The following is a 21,648-nucleotide window of genomic DNA, read 5'->3' on the forward strand; positions in this document are numbered from 1 at the left end:
TATATCGGTTTCAGTGTAATAAAATTTTCTTGAGACCAAGAAGCTTATGTCCACGAATCAGCACAGTTTCAGAAAAAATTAATTATGTGAAACTCAGATTTCCCTTTCCTCACGTGATATGCTGTAAATGATTTATGAAGGGCAACAGGCAGATTCCATATTTCTAGTTTTTGAGAAAGCATTTGACACAGTGCCCCACTGCAGACTGTTAATGAATATACAAGTGAACTGAGGTGCTAAAATATTATGAGCACTGCCCATCGCAAGATTGGGTGCCTTCTGGTGGTGTTGTGGGCACATGAGACAGTAAGGAAAGAATGTAAGCAGAAGAGAGACGAATGGATGGTCTTTATATCGTAGATATGGGCTGCAAATGTGGAAATCCACTGGTATAAGCTGTTCTGACAAAGGACCCATTGCTGTGGCACTGTGGCTGAAAATGAGAATCTGTAAAACAGTGAAGCCTGTCGCCTGTTGGTGTACTACTGTTGTGAGCACCTATGGAAAGTGGTTGAAGGATGGTGGAATAATGAGTAGGCCATATGGTGTTGGATGGCCACGTCTCATCACAAAACGTAGTGGTTGGAGGATCTCCCTCAGTGTAATCCAGAATTAGCAGTAATCTGTGGCGAATCTGTTGACAGAGAATACAGCTGGTACAGGCATAGGTGTTTTGGAACTCATGGGCTCAGCATCACTGAATTTTCACTGTGGACCAATAGATATGTGATGCTTGTCGAATGAATTGCATTTCTTGCTACACAAGGTCGATGGTTGCAACCATATAATCTGTCATCTAGACAAATGGCTGCACAAAACATGCACTGCACCACAGATGCAAGCTAATGAGGGCAGAATTATATTATGGAGTACATAGAGTTGGGATTCCATGGTATCTATGGTGGTAATCAAAGACATCATGACAACAGTAAACTACGTGAGCGTTACTGTGGACCACCTGCCTCAATTCATGCTTGAAGTCTCCCCCTACAGTGATGAATGTTCCAGCAGGATAGCTGTCCATGCTGCAATGACATAATCATGCTACAGTGGTTCGAGATGCATTATAATGCACACTATTAAACAGGTAGTCATAATGTTTTGGCTCATTGGTGTATATGGAATAGGTTCTCAGATATGTGAGTGTCTCAAAGATTTCTTAAGTAATAATACTCATTATGCTGACCTTGATGGCAAGTTTTCATCAGAGATAAGGGTATCTTCAGGACTACCCCAGGGAAGTGTGATAGGACCGCTATTGTTTTCTAGATACATAACCTATGTGGCAAACATGGTGGGTAGCATTCTGCAGTTGTTTGCTGGTGATGCTGTGGTGTACAGAAAGGTGTTGAAGTTGAGTAACTTAGGAGGTTACAAGATAAGTTACACCAAGATGAATGACAGCTAGCTCTAATGTAGAAAAAGGTAAGATAATGCGGATGAGTAGGAACAATGAACCATAATGTTCCGGATATAGAATTAGTATGTCCTGCTTGACACAGTCATGTCATTTAAAGATCTGGGCATAATGGTGCAAAGTGATATGAAATGGAATGAACATGTGGGGATTGTGGTAGGGAAGGTGAATGGTCAACTTCGGTTTGTTGGGAGAATTTTAGGAAAGTGTGATTCATCTGTAAAGGAGATTATATAGAAGACACTAGTGCAACTTATCCTTGGTGCTGCTTGACTGTTTAGGATCTGTACCGAGTCAGATTAAAGGATGGCATTGAAGCAGTTCAGAGGCAGGCTGCCAGATTTGTTACTGGTACATTTGAACAACACACAAGTTGATGGAGATGCTTCAGGAACTGAAATGGGAAACCATGCGGAGAAGGCAATATTTTCTTTGACTAACACTACTGAGAAAATTTAGAGAAGTGGCATCTGAAGCTGAATGCAGAATTATTCTACTGCCACCGACAGCCATTTCATGTAAGGCAACAAAAATAAGACGTAGGGCTGATACGGAGGTGTGTAGACAGTCATTTTTCCTGTGCTCTATTTGCAAGTGGAACAGGAAAGGAAATGACTAGTAGTGCTAAGGGGTACCCTCTGCCAACCACCGCATGGTGACTTCTGGAAGCAGACGTATATATAGATGCAGATGTGATTTGCAAAGTCATGAGCACATCAGATATAAATCAAAGTTAGTAAACTGGTTATATTAATGAAATATTATTGATATTTATAGTTGAGAATTTCATTTATGTTAAATTCTATATTTTTAAAATTTATTTTTTGTAAATGATTTCAGAAATACATAAAAGCTCCCCACAACAGTATAAAATGCGCACATTTGTAAATATTGCTACTGGTACTCTGCTGTTCATTGTACTGGCAGTTCTGCTTTGTATCTGTGAGGGACAGACGAATATTGAATCTAGAACAGTCAAGCTAATGGCTGGTTCAGATACGACAGTCACTACAATTGAAACAACTTCTGAGACGACTACCGTAGACAGCACAACAAGTGATGTGACTACCATAGACAGCACAACAAGTGATGTGACTACCATAGACAGCACAACAAGTGATGTGACTACCATAGACAGCACAACAAGTGACACAACTACAGCTTCAGGGACATCTGGATCAACACCACGGTCAGAGAATACCTTACTCATTCATTTCATTAGCGATCTGCAGTACAATATACTTCCTGTTGATAGTGAAATGGACCTATGCCAGGTTACAACAGGAGTTATATCTGAAGGTAAGCACTAATTTACACTTATATGAATAACATGTGTGTTGGTTGGTTGTTATTACTTCTCTTTATAATCATTCAAAATGCACTGTAGACATATATATATATATATATTTTTTGAATCATCATTTGTTCAAATTAATTGGTTTGGTTCTCCAGTTTTCATACCCTGCACTGATTTCTTCACCTTTGAATTTACAATACCCTCAGAATTATCAATACATGATGTTAAATGTAATGATCTGTCTTACACTTCACCCCCTGGTGTTTTGGATTTCTTTGCATCTGTACCACCGCTTGCTTGTTTTTTAATCCCTCATTCTTTTTACAACTCATTTTCTTCTCATTGAGTGATGTTTAACATCTTTAACACCACATTTCAAACATTTTTTCTTTCATACACTGTCCTCTTTAGGTCTCATTATCAAAAATGACCTTCAGAGATACGGAATGAGAACTTTTACAGGACACCAACAGTACTCAATAGTGCAAAAAAGAGAACTCAACAGAGAATGGATAAAATGTACAATGTTAATAAATTCACTGACAATATAATAAAATTTATAAAATATAAACTAGAAAATGGCTTTATCTGTTTGGATATCTTCATGAAACAGGAGCACGTTCATTTTTAAAGAAAAATCTGCAGTTAGCTTTTTTGCAGTATTTCAAAGAAACTGTAGGAAAAACGCTGAGATATGTACATTTCTTTCTCTTCTGACATCCACAGAGAGGATTAAATTTGATGTCTATTCATTGTAACTGGAAAAAAAGGTGAACAATCATTGGTATGCACAGTAGTTACTAGCTTTTTGCTGGACTAAATCTTCTAATTGTAGGTTGGATACAACTTAGTATTGTGTCAACACATGGATCCTTATCATCCTGTGGTATGAGTAAACTAGCACTCCTTTCTAACTTCCCCCAAGCTATCCATCTTTTTTGTTCAGAGAAGGGAACTAAGAGCTCTGAAAACCAGGAATAGCATTTTCCTTAGTTTTCTTCCTATTTGTTGGTGGCACACGAAATTTCACATCCTGAAGGCAAATACTAGCCAGCCATTCTGCGTGTCTGTAATTTTACAGTTTTCTCATGTGAAGTCTCTTTTTGATACAATCAGTCCATTAAAGAAAGGGATCACTTGATGGAAAATACATCCACGGTAGAGGCAGGCGACCATTCAGATTTGACACAACTCTGAAATATAGAAAGATCTTGATTGCACAATTCTTTATATGACTTGTTTGATCAAGACCTTTCTATATTTTAAAGTTGTGCCAAAGATAGTGGTAATGCTGGAGTATATCTAACAATGAATTAAAAAAATTAAGTATGTGAGTGAGCTATTACAAACAGGTAACTCCTACATCAAAAGTGGAAGTTTATATTCCTCCTAGCCTGACAGATCATGAAGAGACTGAAAGTATGTATAATTATATGAAAGAAATTATTCAGATCGCAAAGAGAGGTGAAAATTTAATTGTGATGAGGGGCTGAAATTTGACAATATGTAATGGAAGAGAAGGTGAAATAGTAGAACACGAGCTGGGGGAAAGAATGAAAGGAGAAGCCAGCCGGCAGAATTTTGAACTGTACATACTTTAATCATTGTTAACAGTCGGTTTAAGAATCATGAAAGAAGGTTGTATACATGGAAGAGGCCTGTTGGCACAGATTTTAAACTGTAAAATTTCTCGGGGAGCAGATGTGGACTTGGACCATAATTTATTGTTTACAAACTGCGGATTAAATGTGAAGAAATTGTAGAAAGGCAGGCAATTGTGTGTTTACATGGAAACTAGATAAACTGAAAGAACCAAAGGTCACTGAGAGGTTTTTGTTTTTCTTTCTCTCTCTCTCTCTCTCTCTTTCTCTCTCCTTTTTTTATAGTGAAGGCAGCAGGTGATAAAATAGGTGAAACGATGAGGTCTAGTAGAAATCCTTGATTAACACACCAAGAACTGAATTTAACAACAATGTCCAGCTGATTCCAAACTTATGACATCCTTCCTACTCACCTTAATCAACTTTATACTTACCAACAACTACTTCATCTTTGAGGAGCAGACATACAGGCACAAACAGAGCAGAGGCACAGTCATGGGAACGAGGATGGCTCCTTCCTATGCTAACCTTTTCATGGGTTGTTTAGAGGGGACATTTCTGGGATGCATAAGTCTTCAGTCCCTGGTTTGATTTAGATACATTGATGACATCTTTATCATATGGACTCATGGTGAGGCTGACTTTCTCCCAATTAAATTTCACATGGCCCTCTTCTGAATCCCTTGCCACTTTCCTAGATGTTGATCTCATCCTCATCAAAGGCCAGCTACACACTTCTGTCCACATTAAACCTACTAACAAACAACAGTACTTACATTCTGATGGTTGCCATCCTTTCCATGTCAAACGTTCCCTCCCATATAGCCTTTGCATTTGAGGCAAACGTATTTGGATGCAGACTCTTTACAGCAAAACACCACCACTCTCACGCCAGCCCTTGCATTGGACGTAACTATCCCAACTGCCTGGTTCAAAAGCAGATTTCCTGGGCCATCACAGCCAATCCTGGTACTGCTGATCCCTCCAAAAAACAACTTCAGGGCACACCACTTGTCACTCAGTATTATCCTGGTCTCGAATGTTTTAATCAGCTACTTTGATAAGGCCATGGCTTCCTAAAACCATGCTCTGAAATGAGACCCATTCTGTCTGAGGATTTGCCCACAATACGTAGAATAGCTTTTTGTTGCCCTCCCAATCTCTGCAATATTCTTGTCAGACCCTATGCTCCTCCTGCACCTACACTTTGTGATCAAAAGTATCCGGACAACCCCAAAAATATAAGTTTTTCATATTAGGTGCATTATGCTGCCACCTACTGCCAGGTGCTCCATATCAGTGACGTCAGTAGTCAGACATCGTGAGAGAGCAGAGTGGGGTGCTCCGTGGAACTTACGGACTTCAAACGTGGCCAGGTGATTGGATGTCACTTGTGTCATATGTCTGTACGCAAGATTTCCACATTCCTAAACATCACTAGGTCCACTGTTTCTGACGTGGTAGTGAAGTGGAAACATGAAGGGACACATACAGCATAAGTGTACAGGCCGACCTTGTCTGTTGACTGACAGAGACCGTGGACAGTTGAAGAGGGTCATAATGTGTAATGGGCAGACATCTATCCAGACAATCACACAGGAATTCCAAACTGTATCAGGATACACTGCAAGTACTATGACAGTTAGGTGTGAGTTGAGAAAACTGGGATTTCATGGTCAAGCGGCTCTGTTAAGCCACACATCACACCAGTAAATGGCAAACGTTGCCTTGCTTGGTGTAAGGAGCGTAAACATTGGATTATTGAACAGTGGAAAAACATTGTGTGGAGTGACAAATCATGGTACACAATGTGGTGATCCGATGGCAGGGTGTGGGAATGGTGACTGCCTGGTGAACGTCATCTGCCAGCATGTGTAGTGCCAACAATAAAATTTTGCATGGCACTGTCACAGCACAGGCCTAAATTGATGTTTTAAGCACCTTCTTGCTTCCCACTGTTGAAGAGCAATTCGGGGATGGTGATTGCATTTTTCAACAGGATCGAGCACCTGTTCTTAATGCACAGCCTGAGTTGGGGTGGTTACATGACAATAACATCCCTGTAATGGACTGGCCTGCACAAAGTGATAACCTGCATCCTATAGAACACCTTTGGGATGTTTTGGAATGCCATCGATACCTCTCCTCAGTGCAGCACTCTGTGAAGAATGGGCTGCCATTCCCCAAGAAACCTTCCAGCACCTGATTGAATGTATGCCTTTGAGAGTGGAAGGTGCCATCAAAGCTAAGGGTGGGCCAACACCATGTTGAATTCCAGCATTACCAATGGAGGGAGCCTCGAACTTGTAAGTCATTTTCAGCCAGGTGTCCGGAAACTTTTGATCACATAGTGTATGACCCTCCCCTAAGGCTGCTATCCCTGTAACCATCCCCACTGCACGACTTGCACTATGCACCCTCCTACCACCACCTATTTCAGCCCTGTAACTGGCAAAACATCTACTATGGAAGGGAGAGCTACCTGTGAAATGGCACATGTTGTACACCAGTTATGTAAACACTGTTACGGCCTTTTACATAGCATGACTACCATCCAGTTATGAGTCAGGATGAATGGGCATAGGCAGAGGGTGTATGCGGGCAAAACACAATATCCTGTTGCAGAGCATCCTCTACAACATGACAGTCATGACATACAACATTACCTGGGTGCCTGTTTCACCACATGCACCATCTGGATCCTTCCCCCAGACACCAGTTTCTCAGAACTCTGCAGGTGGGAACTAGCCCTACAACTTTTTGGTGGCTCTCACCACTCACTTGGCCTTAATTTACATTAATTCCTTCTGTCTCATCATTTCGTCACAGTATCTACTACTTCCTTCACTCAGTTTTAGTTTTGTATGTGTTTCAGTTTCTTATCTGTCTATTTTTTGATGTCCCGCTCCCACCTCTGTTATGTACAATGCATTTAGCTTTTCGCTTTTATTAACTAGTGCATGATGTTTTAGCAGTAATCTCTGTCTTGTATATTACCCTGTCTTCCACCTTCAAGCTCTCAGGTTTTCAAATCTCGTCTGGTGCAGTCTCTGACAATCGGTCTTTCCTTCTCATCCTGTCCAGTAAGTCTCCCATGAACCATAGTCCTGGGTGCTTTTCAACTCCACTCTCTTTTCTAGATCTCTGCAGTTCTTTTCCTTCACCCCTCTTCCTTCCACTTCAACTCGTCTGCCTGAAGAAGGAGCCACTGGCTCCAAAAGCTTGCCTAATTACGAGGGTTGGAACTTAAATAGTGGCAAAAAAGAGGTACATGTTTGCACCTGTTACTGTCCTTCAAAGTAGTCACCAGCGTTGTGTAGAACCCATTGCCAGTGATATGGAAGGTGTAGTATACCATTAGCAGAGGCTGTTCTGTTGATAGTGCGAATGGAGTGGTCTATTGCCTGTCGAATCTCTGGAACAGTTCTGAAGTGAGTGCCACGAAGTGGTTCCTTCATCTTCAGAATCAAATCAAAGTCACAAGGACTTAAGTCTGGGGAGTATGGTGGATGGTACAGTACTTCCCAGTCCCATCGACCAAACAGAGCAGCAACAGCTTGTGCTGTATGCACCCGCGCATTGTCGTGCAAAATGATGGGTGGATTGTGCAGAAAGTGTCGCTACTTCTTTCGCAAAGCTGGTCACAAGTGATGCTCCAGAAATGAACAGTAATACTATGCACTGATGGTCTGCCAGGGAGGAACTTAATGCATTAGGATAACACCATCACAGTCGTACACGAGAATCACTATAACTTTAGACCGCTCCATTCGCACCATCAACAGAACAGGCTCTGCTAACGGTATACTATGCCTTCCACATCACTGGCAACGGGTTCTACACAACACTGGTGACTACTTTGAAGGACAGTAACAGGTGCAAATATGTAACTCTTTTGTATCGGATGTGAATAAATAGTTGCCACTATTTAACTTCCAACCCTCGTATAATTTTCTTTTATGTGTGTGTTTTGCCACCACTTGGTGAGAGATTTTTTATCAACCCCATTACAAATATTGAAATTAATTGAGAAAAGGAGAAAATATAGCAATGCAGCAAATGAAGCATGCAAAAGGGAATACAGACATCTAAAAAATTGGACTGACATAAACCTCAAAATGGTGAAACAGCAATGGCTAGAGTTAAAATATAAAGATGCAGAAGTGTGCATAGCTATGGAAAAGGTACATGCTGTGTACAGAAAAATTAAAGAAACCATCCGAGAAAAGAGAAGGGACTGCATGAATGTTGAACACCCAGATGGCAAGCTAGTATTAAGGAAAGAAGGGAAGGCTGAAAAGTGGAAGGAATATTCAGGGTTATTTGTATGTACCTTAGGGGCTTCAGGTGACAGCTGTGCAAAGACTACAGAAAGTAGGCACATGTCAGTGGGCAGAGCATCTCTCTAAGTTTGTTACTCACATTACAGCTGCTCAATATGGGCACTGCTTGTGACTTGGTAAATGTCAATATGTTATAAGTCTTTCCATATGCACCCCAACACACCATAATTGATATTAGCGATCGTATGACAATTTACCTTCCCAGACACATGAGATGTGTCTTCATCACTGGAAACCAGCTTCTGTGGAAAACTATCTTCCTCCAGTAGCCATTGCAAGTCATTTGGAAGGTCAGAACAGTCCATCACCAGAAGTAGCCAGCACATATGATCTTTACTACAATTCTTGATGGAAGTTAGTATGTACCGTCATCCCTGATGTGATTTCAGTACTACCAACTCCACAGTGATTAATAAAAAAATTGCACAATTTACTTATCTTTGTTCTTGATGCTCTTGTAGAATCGAAACTGGGTAGTTGTTACCTTTAGGTTTGTTGTCTCAGTTTGCGGAAAATGTTATAATGTATTCAGTTTCCACTAATAAAAAGCTAGCCAATAGTCTCAATGATCTTCATAATTTATTCAGGTTCTTTGTTCCAAATGTAACTCAAAACCATGAACATTGCAACATAAGTGCTAAAGTTGTGGAGTATCATAAGGAGTGTGTACATGGAAGTTTGTTCCTAACAGATCTTGTCAGTATCTGTCTCACCTGGATTTCAATCCTAAATATAGCGCACTTGATCCAGAATCAACACAATATTTACATCCTAACCTCTTACTGAAGGCCACTAATAATCATTCGAAGTTATGTTTAACTTTAAATAGATATTGCCAATTTTGATTTAATATCTCTACTTCTCAGACATGATCATATTGTATAAAATTATAATTTAACATTACTGTTTTAAATGGATCACAAAACTTTATCTTCTTAGTTGTGATACTTGTAAAACCAAAATTGTGATTTAATGTTGACTTTTCTCTGAATGTAGCTTTTCAGGTTTTATATATTCTTTCATTGTTACAGTATTGGTAGTTGTGAGGATTAAGTATATTTTAGAACTTCACTTAGACGATTTATGTTTTTAATACTTGGATTTTACCCCAACACAATGGTTTTGACATAATTTAAATGCATTGTGTTTACTCCTTTGTCCAAGCTTTCCAGTGAGCTATAAGTTGTTAAGAGGTATTGAGTTTTTTACAAATATGTAAATTTTGAAGCTAACTCTTTCATTAGATGATGTATCAATTTCTGTACTTTAATAGTTTGGCTGGTTTTTCATTTTGTTTAGCCAAGATGTGGTCATTGTCAAAGTAAATCAAGTATTATCCACAGTTAAATTGTTCTTCAAGATACTATCTTTAGATACTTAATTGTCACAAATATCATTATAACTATTGTTCATCAGAAACCTTCCTTTTCTTTATTAATCCATGGGAATATAAACTGAACATTATAAAATTATGTAAGCATAAATGTCTAAAATTGTATTCTGATGTGCATTCCTTCATCTACAGGAGTTATTCACTGATATTTGAGCATGCAAACTTCTAGTGTAGTACCCAACACATGGCAACTGGTACAGTAGTATCCATACATGGTCTAAAATATTATAACATGTAACAACTTAAGCTGATATAGTTTACATGTTTGTGTAGAATGCAGCAGACTACTGACTGTGGTTCCTGCAGCTCCTGAGACTATAGATACTATCTGTGGTCTAAATACAGTTCTGTGCTCACACTTCTCTTCAATTTCTTGAGATTCCTGGTGAATGATTCCCACACATGCTTCACCTTCTCAGTTAATGGTCCTGGGCAACCTGTTTTCTTTGCACCACATAAGCAGCTGGTCTCACAATATATGTTGTATTGTACCACCCATGAATTGTTTTGTCTGTTGGAGCTTTCACTTCACATTTAGTATGAATTCATCACCAAACCATCACAACTGACGTTTAACAAATTCAAGAAAATAAAATGTACACATCACTGCATTATATGTCATGTTCTGATATGTCGGTCCCATAGTGTTGTGTTCTGCAACTATCCCATAGCACATATTACAAACAGATGCTCTGTCCACTGATCATGTCACTTTTCTGTATGTCTTGTAGTTTTCACACAGTTGCCTCCTGAAATCGTTGAGGTACTGATGAATAATGCTATTTAGAAGGACAATCCAGCATTGAATAATGACACTGTTATGAAAAGGAGTTACAGACAAGGATATCCTTTTTATAATATTATAAATCATAATAATTAAAATATAGTAAATTACAATAATGATTTCAAAAAGGTACTCACAATATTATGAAAAGGAATAGGTTGCTACTCTATCAATAGAGGAGATGTTGCAGATAGACATATCCTTTTTGTAACACTGCCTGTGTATACAGCATCTGCCATCAAGATCCCACCTCTGTGATTCAAACTGACCTGCAGTCCCTTCTAAAAACCTCAGGCTCCTCAGAAGGACTTACACCTCAATCCATAGAACTTGTTACCCCTCCAAAGCCATGCACCCCCACCTTTTACCTTCTTCCTGAGATCCACAAACCCAATCATCCTGACCGTCCTATAGTTGCTGGCTTCAAAGCATCTACCAAATGTATATCTGCCTTACTTGATCAACACCTGCAACCCATAGTATAAGGACTTCCCTACTATATTAAAGATATCAACCATTTCCTAGGTCGACTGAAATCCATCCCTGTGCCACTCCCGCCACACACTTTGCTTGCCACCATTGATGCCATCTCCCTCTATACCAATTTCCCCCACATACATGGTCTGTCTATTGCTGAACATTTCCTCAATCAACAGCCACCTGATTCGAAACCTGTCACATCCTTCTTGCTCACCTTAATCAACTTTATACTTACCAAAGATTACTTCACCTGTGAGGGGCACACATACAAACAGATCAGGGGTACGCCCATGGGAACTAGGATGGCTCCTTCTTATACCAGCCTTTTCATGGGTCACTTAGAGGGGGCTTTCCTGGGATCCATAAGCCTTCAGGCCCTGGTTTGGTTTAGATACGTTGATAACATCTTTGACATATTGTGAGGCTGAGATCCTGGGATCTCTAAATACCTTCTCCCAACTAAATTTCACATGGTCCCCTTCTGAATCCCATACCACTTTCCTTTATGTTGATCTCATCCTCACTGAAGACCAGCTACACACTTCTGGCCACATTAAACCTACTAACGAACAACAGTACTTACATTTTGACAGTTGCCATCCTTTCCATGTCAAACGTTCCCTGCCATATGGCCTTGGCATTTGAGGCAAACATATTTGTTTGAATGCAGACTCTTTACAGCAATACACCACCACTCTCACCTCAGCCTTCACTGGATGTAATTATCCCAGCAGCTTAGTTCAAAAGCAGATTTCCCAGGCCATCGCAGCCAATCTTGGTACTGCTGATTCCTCCAAAAAACTACTACGGAGCACACTACTTGTCTTTCAGTACTATTCCAGTCTTGAATGAATGAATCAGCTACTTTGACAAGACCATCACTTCCTAAAAGCATGCCCTGAAATGAGATCCATTCTGTCTGAGTTTTTGCTCACCACACCTAGAATAGTTTCTCATAGCCCTCGCAATCTCCTCGGTATCCTTGTTAGACCCTATGCTCCTTCTGCACTCATCTCCCTACCCTACGGCTTCTACCCCTGTGACTGTTCCCACCGCAAGACTTGCCCTATGCACCATCCTGCCACCACCTATTCCAGCCCTGTAACTGGCAACGGGAGAGCCACCCGTGAAGTGACACATGTCATATATCTGCTGTTAATAAACACTGTTCGGCCTTTTACATTGGCATGACTACACACCGGTTATCAGTCAGGTGAATGGGTAGAGGCAGAGGGTGTAATACAAGCGACACACAATATCCTGCTGCCAAGCATGCGCTACTACGTGACAGTCATGACCTACAACATTACCTTGGTGCCTGTTTCACCTCATACACCATTTGGATTCTTCCCCCAGACACCAGTTTCTCAGAACACCACAGGTGGGAACTAGCGATACAACAAGTCCTTGGTTCTCGCCAGCCACGTGGCCTTAATTTACATTAATTCCTTCCATCTCAGCATTTCTTCACAGTAACTATTCCTTTCTAACCTCCATTTTAGTTTTCTTCATCTTTAATTTCCTGACCTGTCTATTTTTTGTTGTCCCCTCCTTGAACCTCTGTTATATATGATGACTTAGTTTTCCTTTCTTGTTAACTTATGCATGACGTTTTAGTAGTAATCTCTGTCTTGCATATTACTCTGTCTTCCACCTTTAAGCTCCCAGGTTTACGAATCTCATCCAGTGCACTCCCCAACAATCAGTCTTTCCTTCTTATCCCATCCAGTAAGTCTCCCCTGACCTGGGCTTCTGGGTGACTTTTCTGAACTGTACCCCTTTCCCTAAATCTCTCCAGTCCTTTTCCTTCGCCCCTCTTTCTTCCCCTTCAGCTCTTCTGCCAGAAGAAGGAACCACTGGCTCTGAAAGTTTTAAAAGTTAAATCTTTTTCTGTGTGTATTCTCCTGTCACCACTTGGTGAGCAGATTTTTTATCTGTCCACTTACATTATATTGCCTATGTATAGGACTAGACAAATGAATTAACTTGAAGGCAATGTTATGGTAATAGAAGGAGGAAGTAGATGTAGATTAAATGAAAAATGTATCACATTAAGTCGAAAGAAGGCACATTCTCTCAGAATTATTAAGATCTTAGGCACATACTCTGATAAAATTAATTCACCTGGTATGCAAGATACATGAGAAATACCTACAGACTTCAAGAAAAATATAACAATTCCAGTTCCAAAGGAGACAGCTGCTAAAGGTGTGAAAACTTCAGAACCAGCAGCTTGACAAGTATTGGTTGCAAAATGCTGTCACAAACTTTTACAGAAAAGTGGAAAGACTTGCAGAAGTTGCCCTCAGCAAAATGCTGTCACAAACTTTTACAGGAAAGTGGAAAGACTTGCAGAAGTTGCCCTCAGCAAAGACCAGTTTAGCTTCTGGATAAATGTAGGAATATATGAGCCAATACTGATCCTGCAAGTTATCTTAAAAGATGGGCTAAAGAAAAGCAAACCTATTGTACCACACTCTATGTGGGCACAACAACTAATGAACTGTCTGTCCGTACATGTTGCCACTACCAAAATGTGGCTCATTCATGCCTGCGGTCACCCTGGCCAGTACCCTGAGCCTTTGTTAGTCCCTGTCCTCCTGCTGCCTATCACCATCCCTGCTCCCACTCCAGCCCTCCATATTCATTACAACCCACCAAAGCCCCTGCATAATCCTTTTCCCTTGTCTATCCCACCACCCAGCACAGCCTCCCAATGCTGCACAAGGCAGCCCTATCCTGTCCTCATCACATCCCTGAACACTCCCCACATGGCCCCGCCATAACCATACTATTTCAACCTCTCCCCACACCTCTACCTTACCCCCACTACATGCCGCAGTTAGACTGTTGGCCAAGTTAGACACAGTTACAGTTGCACCTCAGTGCCTTGAGACAGTGGCAATGAATGTGAGAGTTGTCCTTGTGTGAATGTATGTGCGTTTTCTGCTTTCGAAGAATGAGTTTGTTAGAAAGCTGAAATATTTCTGGTATTCATTTTCATTGTGCCTGTCTCTGACTCAGTGCCTCGTCTGTATAGGGAGTAGCAATCTGTCTCTCCCATGTTGTTGTTAAATCTATATTTATAGCATCTGTGGATTCAAGAAAGCTTTTGACAATGTTACCTTGAATATTCTCTTCGAATTTCTGAAATTAGCAGCAGGTTGAAGTGGCAGTAGGTTATGCAAAGGTGAAGAGACTTGCAGAAGATAGACTAGGATGGAGAACTGTATCATACCACAACAGGAGCAGCAGCAGCAGCAACAACAACAACAACAACAACAACATATTTTACAGTTATGAGAAGCATACAGTGGAACTGCTGCAACACTTAGACATATCTTTGTTTGCAATGTAGATGTTGTCATTTCTTTTGTTGTTACACTTTATTTATTCCTTATCCTTGAACATCTAAAATTTAATATAGTTACAGGTCTTTTCTTATTATTACAAAGTTACGAGCAAGTAACTAGTTTCTGTTCCTAATTGTTAATTTAAATTTTGATGTGCACCACTGAAGATTGCTTTGGAGGCTATGGGCGGCTCGCTACATACATGAGTGACAAGAAAGCGGACACAGACATCTGGTTGAATGCTGGCAATATGTTGCAAGGCAGCCTGTTCAGTATACTGAAGTTTGACCCCATAGTTGAAGCTATGAATAGTCTTCAATTTGATGCTGTGGTAAGTAAAAACTCTGTTTTATAACTTCTCCCATGAGGAGTATGAACTAAGAAAACATTGCATGTAATGAGGAACTGATATTTTTGTGGTTATTTGCTGCATAAGAAAGTGCAGCTTGTACAAAATCCTGAAAATTAAAGGAGAGCTAAGCACACTCATTTGAAGAATAAAAGCTGTGACCTCTGTAGAAGACACTGTAATAAATTTTCTTAGACACCTCAGACACCATAGACAGCTTAGACAGCTCAGCAGCATTGCACTTACATAATTTAATTTCTATCACAAATTAAAGCTTTATTGATTCTTAAGACATGATATTGATTAAACTTACTACCATGAGTTGGTGAACTTATAAAATATTATACTGAGAAACACAGATATGATGGTCACATTAAATTTGCCACTATGTCCTGAAAATCACAGCCGATTCTGAACATGACCTATGAAACATTTATAGAAACTTCCCCTGAAAATTACCTAGATCAGCTGTTTCATCATCCTACCTATAATGAAAAAACACTAGACTTGTTGGTGAAAAAAGACCTGGCCTCCTTGAGGATATTCACATATAAACTGGCATCAGTGACCACAGGGCAATTCTAGCAAGCAGTGAGCACTAACACACAAACAGTTAGGACAGTAAGCACATGTAAGTCTACATTTTGAGTAAAATTGATAAGCAGAAACATGTAAGACATGGGGAAGGCTGCTGTGTCAAATGGCAGGGAGGAGCAAGTACAGATTAGATTAGATTCAGTTTTCATTCCACAGACCCAAAAAATGAGATGATTCTCATGGGTGTGGAACATGTCAGAAAGTATGACACAAAAACATAAAACATTTGAATATAATACTTACTACCCTGACCATTTGTGAGGAGATAGACAAAAATAAGCTAATACAATGCAGTAAACTGGGACAGCTAATATTAAAGAATTAACACACTGTCAGAATGAAACACTGTTATCCACTATTAATGAATTTATCATACACAAAATACCTAATCTTGACTGTTGTGACCAAGTGTTGTCAAAACTGAAATCCAACAGATATTTTTATTAAGCTGACTTAACAGTCTCTGTTAAGATAATCATCTATGAAGTAGAAGGAGTTGCCTATCAAAAAGTCTTTCAAACTCTGTTTAAACTGTGCTTTATCTAAAACCAAGTTTTTAATGGTTGCTGGCAATTTATTAAAAATGTGTGTTCCTGAATATTGGACCCCTTTTTGGACCAAGGCAAGTGATTTTAGGCCTTTGTGTAGATTCTTCTTATTCCTAGTATTGATACTGTGTACTGAGCTATTGGTTGTAAATTACTTGCAACAAATTTCATTAAGGAATAAATATACTGAGCAGCAGTGGTTAGCATACAAAGTTTCTTGAAAAGGTTTCTACAAGATGTTCTTGAATTTACACCACAAATGATTCTTATCACACACTTTTGCACCCAAAAAACTTTTGCTCGGTTTGATGAGTTGCACCAGAAAATGATCCCATACAATGAAATAGAATGAAAGTAAGCAAAGTATGCAAGTTTTTTTATATTTATATCTCCTACATCTGACATCATTCTCACGGCAAATACAGACTTGTTTAGGCGCTTAAGCAATTCTGTGGTATACACTTCCCAACTGAATTTATTATCGAGTTGTAATCCCAGAAATTTAACACTGTCAACCTCTTTGATCTGCATGTCTTCATATGTTATACTCATGCTGGAAGGAAATCTCTAAAAGGTTCTGAACTGCATATAGTGGGTTTTCTCAAAGTTTAATGACAAAGAATTAGCTTTAAACCACTTATTAATGTCAGTGAAAATTTGATTAGCAGCTATTTCTAAATCTGTACTTGACTTGCTACTCATCGCAATGTTTGTATCATCTGCAAACAAACTTAGCATCTGGCAATGTAACAGATGAGAGGTCATTAATATAAACAAGAAAAATGGAACCCTGAGGAACACCACATGTAGTTAATTCCGTCAGATGAAGACTGACTGCTTACTGCACAGGTATTTCGCAATGGCACCCTTTGTTTCCTGTTAAATTGATAAGACTCAAGCCATTTCGCAGCATTGCCAGTGACACCATAATACTCTAATTTACTTAGGAGAATGTTGTGGTTCACAGAGTCAAAGGCTTTTGATAGGTCACAGAAAATGCCAGTAGCCCATAATTTAGTATATAATGAATTAAGTACATTCCCACTGTAAGTGTAAATAGCTTTCTCTATATCAGAACCCTACAGAAATCCAAAGTGTGACTTGGACAATACATAATTTGCAGTCAGATGCTTAAGGAGACGCTTGAACACAACCTTTTCAAATATTTTTGAGAAAGCCAGCAAAAGTCAAATCAGTCAATAGTTTGATGGTATCTCTTTATCCCCCTTCTTGTAATGAGGTTAGGTTCAGCATATTTTAGCCAGTCTGGAAATGTTCCGCTGACAAGAGATTAATACACAATTAACTTAAAATAGAACTTAACTCGCATGAGCACTCTTTGATTAACTTTGTTGATATGTTATCATACCCACTGGAATACTTGGATTTTAAGGATTTTATGATGGATACCACTTCTTTGGGAGATGTGAGTGTCATTTCCATTTTACTGAAGTTATTTTTAAAGATTGGTCTCAGATACTCCATTGTACTGTTCACCGAACCTGGTAACCCCAAGCTGTCAGTAACAGAAATGAAGTAGTTGTTTAAGAGGTTTGCAACACTAACTGTCCTTGTTACCAAAGTTTCATTTATTTTTACAGCTACCTGTTCCTCTTCCTTTTTGATCCCACCTATCTCCGTCTTCACAATATCCCACACAATTTTTATTTTGTTACCTGATGTAATTATCTTTTTCTCATAATAAAGTTGCTTTGATTTCTGGATTACTTGCTTCAATATTTTGCAGTATTCTTTGTAATGCATTACAGTTCTAACCTCACAGCTGTTCCTAGATAGTAGATATCTTTATTCCTTGTGTAATCCACGGTTTATTTTTTGACTTGTGTGTGAGTTGAGTTACCTTTAGGGGAAAACAATTCTCAAAAGTGGAGGCAACTTTATTAATGAATGCTTTGTATTTTCCATTTGAGTCAGATGTATTAGTTCAAATTGCCCAGTTGGCTGTGCAGTCTAATGCACAGCTTTCCTGGCGATGCGACGGATTTTTTTTTTTTTTTTTTTTTTTACGTGCGTGCAATGCACCAATTGCTACGGATTATACATCACTGCTGCAATGCAATTTCTTTTATAATTTTTGTTCACCTACCTCTTTACAGCGGTAGATCTTCGCATGTAAACTCCTGACTGCAGCTACTTACGAGATCACAGAAAAGCAGTGTTGAGGAAACTGTAACCTCATAGCTACACGCCGGAGGCCACTATAAGTAAAATTTGCTGAAAATTGTCTATGTACTTTAAAGAAATGATTCGGAAAGGGGATGTCACTCATGCTTTAAACATGAAGTTCAAATTTAAACCTGCAATAGATCTTTATTGCCATTAAGCAAGATCATCAACCCACATTTATGAAAATTACTAAAGTTTCTGCTCACAGTTATCACCATACCTAAAACAGCCAGAACTTTTACCTTCCCAAGTTCTAAAACCAATTACTTGTAACACAGTCAATGATTGGCCAATTACTTCTGCACATGATATTCAGTGGTTGTCTTTAGTAAAAGTTTATGCTCGCCATAAAATACTCAGTAAGAATATACTCAGTATCACCACGCTATATAATTCAAAGTTCACTTGCGATTTTCGTCAGAACGAATTACCACAACACTCTAAAGTTTTCATAAACAGTTTCTGGTCACTACCAGATACCATTAACACTGGACCATAATGCGGAAGTCATTCCAAGACTTCATCCTACACATAATGCGAAAAGTCACATCCAGCATAACCGCCTCCAATCAAAGCTAGCTTGTGACTCCTCTCTCACTCTTCCACCACTCAAAACTATATTTTCTCGCTAGGTGGCCAACCGTCTCGCTTCTCATTGGCTGTCAACACTTACGACCAATGAGAACTCACTTCTAGGGCGCGGCTCGCGCCAAAATCTAACAAGCACCAACCACTTCTCTAGGCTCATTGACGTCATCAAATTAAGTAACACAAAACTCTCTAATTAAATAAACAAAACCAAAATGAACTATAAGCTTTGCTCTATATCTGGAAATTTATTATGTAGTCGCGAATGTTCTGGCTGTCTTATACATAAGCATACATACTTGGACATCCGACATTCACTAGTAGGGGAACCACTAGTGGACTCGTTCCCACATTACAGAGTTGGAACACTTGCCAGTTCCTGTAGAGAATTACATGAATGATTTTTAATGATGCCGAATGTCTCACATACTCTCATGCACGCATTCTCATTCACACGCACCCTAACACACGATACACATATTTACTTAGAATTCTTGAAACTATTATTATAGAAAAGTCACAGAGGTTTTCTGAAACTAAAAACATTCCAAATTTATATATGAACACTGAAAGTGTCATCAGATCATTGTACATAGTCACTGAAGGTGAACTATTACATCACTGTATTTATTTAAATTCTTGACTGTTGGAAAATTACATTTTTTTATGGAATTTTACTAATTTCCAAAATACAACTATTTTGGATCTCAGACTTTGAAATATTGTTTGTTTTCACGACAGAAGGATGTACATCAAATATGATGTTCCTCAGGTTATTCCTTTATTAGTTATTAATATTTTTAGTTTCGTATATTGTAAGTGGCCTGCCAGCACTACTCCACTGCTTCCACACGCGCTGCTGCAACAGATGGTCATGACGTCAGTCTGCAGGACACAACTCGTCCATTACTGACCGTATAATACTCTACCGGCTTACATTGCAGCCCACATACATTCTGAAGTAAAGCTTTTAATAGACAAATGGGTGATCACGCACTAGTTGCGACGCCACAGCGGGAAGGAGCGTTGGTCCCCAGCACGAATCCACCCAGCGGATTTGTGTTGAGGTCCGGTGAGCCAACCAGTCTGTGGATGGTTATTAGACGGTTTTCCATCTGCCTCGGCAAATGCAGGCTGGTTTCCCTTATTCCGCCTCAGCTACAATATGTTGGCAATTTCTGCACAAACAAGTTCTCCACGTATGCATATGGGGGTGGGTGGGGGTGGAAGTTCAACAATGGCTACTGTAAATGATGTAACCGACAGTTCCACAGTTGCGTTTCACAGTTCTTTACTTTCACTGTTCACAACCCCCCAATATTACACAATTATATGGCCAGTTCACTAATGGTATTTATTTGGTTCTATTCGAAAATGTATTAGCAAAGCCGGCTCTTAACTTATTCCAAAATAATTACCAGGTTAGTCAAAAGTATTGCTGAAGGAACTGTTGAAAAGAAGGAATTTTTTTATGTATTTAGTTAATTGAATGAGTTATGTTTTAATTGTAATTTCTGTAACTTAATCATTGAACTATGTATAGTTTCAGTGCCTATTATTGTGAGGATACACAAAGGACTGATTTTTGGTCTTGAGACAGTCAGTCCATGGCCGATTTTCAGACATGAAACATGTATCCGTTAGATTAACAACACTGTGTCAACTTAACACTGGAATAAGTGTAACACAAATAGGCCATGTGTTAGAACAATTAATGGCAATGTCTGTTTAATTCATTTGAAAAATAGTGTCACACATACCGTATTATTCTGCAAGAACTGTGAACTGTGTGGTTAGGTTTTTACTGCTCATAGATGTTCAACAGCAAACTGTTGTAGCAGTATGCTGATGTTTTCTGCAACCTATTAATGAGGCTTATCAACAATTACCAGTAGTGAACTGGCCATATAATTGTGTAATATTGGGAGGTTGTGAACAGTGAAAGTAAATAACTGTGAAACGCAACTGTGCAACTGTCGGCTACATCATTTACAGTAGCCATTGTTGAACTTCCATCCCCACCCACCCCCATATTTCAGCCAGTATAACAGTGCAGTACATCAACACTGCTGAGGACTATCAACAAAGAAATAAATCAGGCAAATGTCACAATTTCACTTCACGATACAAATCAATATAACACAAATAGCTTGTATTGTGTCCTTGCACTTCAAAACTTGTCCAGCCAACTCACTGCACAAAAAACAAAGATTTACCTCTAACATGTATCATATATTGATCTATTTAGGCAAAATCATCTTTGAAACAAGCATTACATAAATAAAATAAAATAATTGCCTATCAATTTTGAGAAGTCCATAATCATCATTGTAATTACATTAAGGGTTTATAAAAGTTGACATTTAAACGTTTTCACTTAGCTATTTAGTGGTGGGTATTTGGTTTTTATGTTTTCGATATGGTATTGGTCATTTTATATGATCCAAGATCGATTAGTACATTTATCTCACCATAACCTGTTTTAATCTGCAACGGGAAACATAGTTCAACATAGTATTCACATTTCCCTTTCAGAAAATCCCAGATGGTTACACCATATTCTGACCATCAACACCCTCTTGTTTCCCAAAGTTGATTCATTAATTTTTGAAGTAAGTTACTAATGTGGGTGGCTGGTCACATTTTCACAGCACTTGCCATGCTGAGATAGTGACAGACTGCAGCGAAAGATAGTGACAGCAAGGGAAAAC

The 21,648-nt window shown here is 39.1% G+C and overlaps 1 protein-coding gene across 1 annotated transcript in view; it reads left to right on the top strand.

Moving 5' to 3' along the window:
* The first annotated feature begins 2,345 nt into the window (after window positions 1–2,345).
* Window positions 2,346–21,648, top strand: part of LOC124598759 (protein 5NUC-like) — an 84,401-nt gene continuing 65,098 nt past the window's right edge. The window contains exons 1-2 of the mRNA XM_047136024.1: window positions 2,346–2,716; window positions 14,836–14,999. Of these exons, the coding sequence (XP_046991980.1) occupies window positions 2,401–2,716; window positions 14,836–14,999 (480 nt within the window). The 5' untranslated portion in view covers window positions 2,346–2,400. The remainder of the gene's footprint in view (window positions 2,717–14,835; window positions 15,000–21,648) is intronic.

This window comes from Schistocerca americana, chromosome 1 (assembly GCF_021461395.2).
Source record: "Schistocerca americana isolate TAMUIC-IGC-003095 chromosome 1, iqSchAmer2.1, whole genome shotgun sequence".
Classification (NCBI taxonomy): domain Eukaryota; kingdom Metazoa; phylum Arthropoda; class Insecta; order Orthoptera; family Acrididae; genus Schistocerca; species Schistocerca americana.